The 4889-nt window shown below is 39.5% G+C and overlaps 1 protein-coding gene across 1 annotated transcript in view; it reads right to left on the reverse strand.

Moving 5' to 3' along the window:
* Nucleotides 1-4688, reverse strand: part of EMC2 (ER membrane protein complex subunit 2) — a gene marked incomplete at its 5' end in the record, with an annotated part of 42277 nt that extends 37589 nt beyond the window's left edge. The window contains 1 exon segment of the mRNA XM_072410738.1: nt 4575-4688. Coding sequence (XP_072266839.1) covers nt 4575-4688 — 114 coding nt within the window.
* Nucleotides 4689-4889: the final 201 nt, after the last annotated feature.

Here is a 4889-nt window from a genome sequence, read left to right on the forward strand (position 1 = left end):
CTAATATTGCAAACATTCTTTTATTTTTCATGATTATTTACTGTGCTCATCCTGTAGTACGCTTATGGTCTCCCTAATACCCATAAGGAAGCCTAAAAGGCTAAACGTGTCAGACATAGAGACCTCCCTTACGCTTAATACAACCACCTTTTTCTTGGCCACATTTAAAACCCCTTCTGTCTATTCTCTTCACATGTTTGTCCTTTACTAAGGGGGTGACTATTGACTTAGTTAGTAGGGAATACCATATTCTATTCCTGGCTTATACATCTATATCAGGTTTGAACTCTACAGAACACTATAAAAATGGGTAGGACACTTTTAATATACTATAAATATACTATATAATGTAGTATTTGAAAAACAATCAGACATCACCAGTGGAAATAAAAAAAAAAGCCTTTCTCAAAGTTTCAAGCAATGTGTTTCAGAATGGGTAATTGTACAGGGAAGAAATAAAAATAAGGTAATATTATACCAGGTACTGGAGAAACACAACAGGCAAAATGAAAACAAGGACCAGATCAAGCATGATCTATGGCATTACAGTAAGTCAGGAAAATATGCAGAACAGAGAAACTAGCAGGCCCTTATCTACCATTCACATCTATATATAAATTCAGGAATGAATACAATGTAAGAAAAAAGAATGATGGTGATTCAGATCCGGACTGTCTTGAAAAAGACACCATTCTCTTGTTACAACTAAATGAAGGAGATGGTTGAGAAAAGACTTCAAATTTATGGCAAACAGGATAATAACTTACAGATTGCACAATTTATGCTGAAAGGCGCACAAAGCTTTAGTGATGTCATTCTGAAAATGTTCCCCAACAACAGTCCAGCTGTATTACCACCTTGAAGAGCGTGCGTCTCAGCAGGCCAATATAAGTAAAGTAGAAGTTTTACAAAATGTGACGGGTGGTGCGCCTAGCTAAAAGGGGCCGGGCAGAACACTGTAAGATAAAAGGTATCCACCACTTATACTCAAATCTGTCATAAGCCATGTTCTCCCCAGAAATTTTTTTTAAGCTGAGTGGGAAGAAGCTGTAGGTGGGTGGTATCCCCTATGTTGTGATCCAGCTTCGGAGTAATCACCCAAAACAGCCGGGTGGTTTCTGAAAGGTGTCAGGTGGTGCACCCACCTAAAAAAGGCTGGCGAAAACACTTATAATGTTTGGCAAGATGTGCCATAAATACTTGTCTGACGAAAAAATTTCCATCTGGTCTGAACAAAGGAATTGCCCCAATCCAATTGTGAAAGTTCTTGTGATCAATACCTTGCCTATTAATGACACTAGCAGTCCCTCAAAGGAGCGCAGAAACTAACTTCCCTGTCAGAGTCTCATGTCTTTAATGTGGTCTAAAGTCAATTTTTTGGATTCTAACTGCATGTTTTTTTTTTGGTATCTGAGAGGTTACCGGAGGAAACCCACACAAACACAGGGAGAACCTGCAAACTTCATGCTGATAGTGTCCTGGCCAAGATTCGAACCTGGGCCCCAACACTGCAAAGTTCGGAGTGCTAACCTCTGAGTCACCATGCTGCCCTGACACCATGCTGTCTATGAAATAATCATATGACTGAGCGCTGAAAAGCCTAGATTTGTTATGTAAAAAAAGTCTGAAATCTGTACAATTGATTACAGTTTAACTAAACCTGTGATACCCACCTGTCCCTGTTCTGTCACAGGGTGCTGCCATCCTTGTCCTTCTCTTCCTGAATACAATTCCTCAGCCATCTTGATTGGCTGGGATTGCCGAGTATCCTGGCAAACATGCGCATGTGTGGCTCAGCTTTTTTGACAGATACCCAGAGCAATCAAGCAGGTAGGAGAGACTTTTGCAGAAAGGACATTGCAAGTCCTTTGTGCAATAATGACCCGATTGATCGTGATTTTTATTAGCGGAACTTTAGTAATGCTTTACACAAGGTGGATTTTTATCATCACCTTAAAAAAAGTGGGTATTCACAGACATCCAAATAAATTTCAGTGTCACAACAGACTCAAAGCAGTGAATATGGAGCAGGATTTGCCATACACTATACACCAAATCCGTGACCCCAGTTCAGCTGACATCATAGAACGCTATAAAAGGCCATTACATGGATTCAGCAGCAAGATTTCTACCTATAAATCAAGAATTTCAGCCGTTTCCTAACTAAAATGCCAAACAACCTTATTGCTTTGGTACTGCAGGAGAATTAAGAAAAAGTGCTTGTGCTGCCAAAGTTCACAGCTTTGAAAGATAAATGAGCTTTTACTATTGGAACTCTGTTTAATATTCTTTAAAGGTACCAAATAAGAATGTTGTGCCAAAGTGGGTCGGATTTCCTACAGGTTAGGTGACCATTTCCTGGAATATGTTTTTCCTGGAAAGGCTGCAGTCCACAGGGGACCTAATTATCAACAGAATGCAATCCTGTTGAGACCAAGCAAGGGGTACCAGAGAGCGCGAGAAAGGGAGCGAGAGAGAGACGGAACACAAAACAAGTGCTCTGAGCGCCTGCTTAGACGGCCCACTGAGTGATGACAGTTCAGTGAGCCAATACAAAGTTGATTTCCCTGCCAAGGAGGTCTTTTGCAGATCTTTCACAGCAAACAAATTACAATTAGGCTCACCATGATCACTTGAAACCACACTAGCAGCAAGGGTTTAATTATCGCTGTGTGCATAGGAGGATTTTTTTTTCTCCCCTGAAGATCTCTAGAACAGGAATTTGCAGCAACGCTGTGTGCGATATAGGCTCTGGCACGTATTTGCTGTTAATAAAAACAATCGTTGTAAGGCAAACACAATTTTGGGGCTTGTTAGTTTAAATATCTTCACAGAATAAATAAAATAATTAGAATTTAAATAAATCATCAGCTTGGCGTCTACTGGAGACTGGCGATTCTAAATTGTTTCTAAGTTTTGGGTTTTTGGCAGGCAGCTGCATACAGAAAGAACGCGATTATACCGAAAGATTGCCAGTCGTATTCCTTGTAATTAAAGATAAAATTCAGACACAAACTTTCTTTTAAACATATTCCTTATTAGCCACGAAGGATATAAAGTACTTTGTGTACATTAAATGTCTTTGCAAACCCAGAAATTACCTTGTAATAGTAGCAGGTCATGTTTACTGTGCTGTAAACAGAGCAGTAGGTAGGACCCAGTAGGTCCACTCACTACAGGATATCAGCAGAAAAATACAGGAGGAGAAAGGATACAAGGCTAGCCCCTTTACACAAGAAAAGTCAGTTCAGGCTTTGATCATACAGAACTGAACAAACTAATAGTTTTACACTGAATTACTGCACAGGTCTGGAAGGCAAAGAACATTAAGATTGAAGTATCAATTCACATGATTATTTTATTTAAAACATTTGCTTATGCCAGAGTTTAGCTTCAAAGCTACAGGGAAAAAAAAATAAAAAACCATCACTTCCAAATGCTTACCAATAAACGTTGTATATGAGGCAGTGAGTTCCAGTTTTCATTCCCCAGATTCCCCAGTCCTCAGCTTGGCCACCTCCAAAACCACCCATCTGGTGCACATCCCAAGATTTCAATCTTCACCTTTAAGTAACTGATGCTGTTCTGATTTTTTGTACTCCTATGATGAGTATAAAGTAGGACACACCTAACCACCTAATGTCTGCTCAGCACCAGCAAAATAGCTAGAGACTGCAGACTGCATCACCCCTATGAGGAATATTACACTCTCTCCACAGTCCTTCACCCTTTCCTGAACATGCTGATACCCCTTCTATTCATCCCAATCCACCTAAAAGCTTTTGGATTATTTGAGCTAGATGTGTTCTCCAACTGTCTCTGCAATGATTCCTAAAATCAGCCAATCAGATACAGTCGATGCGATCTTAGGCCATGCCGATTGGCCAAGCTGGGATAACGTAACTCCCGTGCAGACAAGCCGGAGTTCGTTCAGTCCCAGCAAGTGAAGGGGAAGCCGGGATTGCTGGGTATATTGGCAACCAAAGCAGAGTTTTTTTGACAGTACACTCAGCGATCAGGCAGGTAAGAAGGATTTTTGCAGAAGGGACGTCTGTTTCTTTCTGTAATAATGACCTGCCTGATCGAACCCTTTTATAAGTATATAAATTGATATATGCCTAAATTACAGTAAATAGTTTAAGTCAAGACAATGACCAGGAAGGAAGGAAAGCATGATTTCCCCAATAAACAATCTTACATTTAGATTGAAAGGTGAATCAACTAATACGTAGATACATAGTGTGTGTGTTTATATATATATATATATATATATATATATATATATATATATATATATATTAGACAAAGGCGGCAGGTTTCCATGATGAAAAAAAGCAAAAATTGTACATTTAATCATTTTTTGCCAGCAGATGGAAAGATCTGCAGCCCCAGCAAGTAATGAGAAACACAGTTTTTATTGCAGAATGTAAAGCCCTGAGCCATTCACAAGCACATATAAACTTCTCCCGACACCAATTGGAATGATAGGGTCTCGCTGGGGATATTACAGGGGAACAGGTGTTAGCAACGCCAGCCCCTCACTCAACTGAAATTGATGTGTATAATAAACTTACTATCGTCCCCGAGTTTGGAAGCGTGGTCGTTTATCAACTCTTCACCAACTTCAATGATGTGTTCGCTGTTCCTGTAGTTCTCCTCTCGCCAAGTCTTCATCTTGTCACGCATTTCTGGAAAAGGAAATGTCAGATGTTGAGCATATTATATGGCAGCCTGGTCAAAACCAAGAACAGAAAATAAAATACAGCACGATTTATAGATGTGCAGAGTTTTGTAAAATGTATCCTAGATTATACAGAACTGAATTATATGTAATCTCATAACACAAAAACATATGTCTCGAATAATTAGAATAATAGATGTGAGTCTGA

Source organism: Pyxicephalus adspersus, chromosome 5, assembly GCF_032062135.1.
Source record: "Pyxicephalus adspersus chromosome 5, UCB_Pads_2.0, whole genome shotgun sequence".
NCBI classification, from domain to species: domain Eukaryota; kingdom Metazoa; phylum Chordata; class Amphibia; order Anura; family Pyxicephalidae; genus Pyxicephalus; species Pyxicephalus adspersus.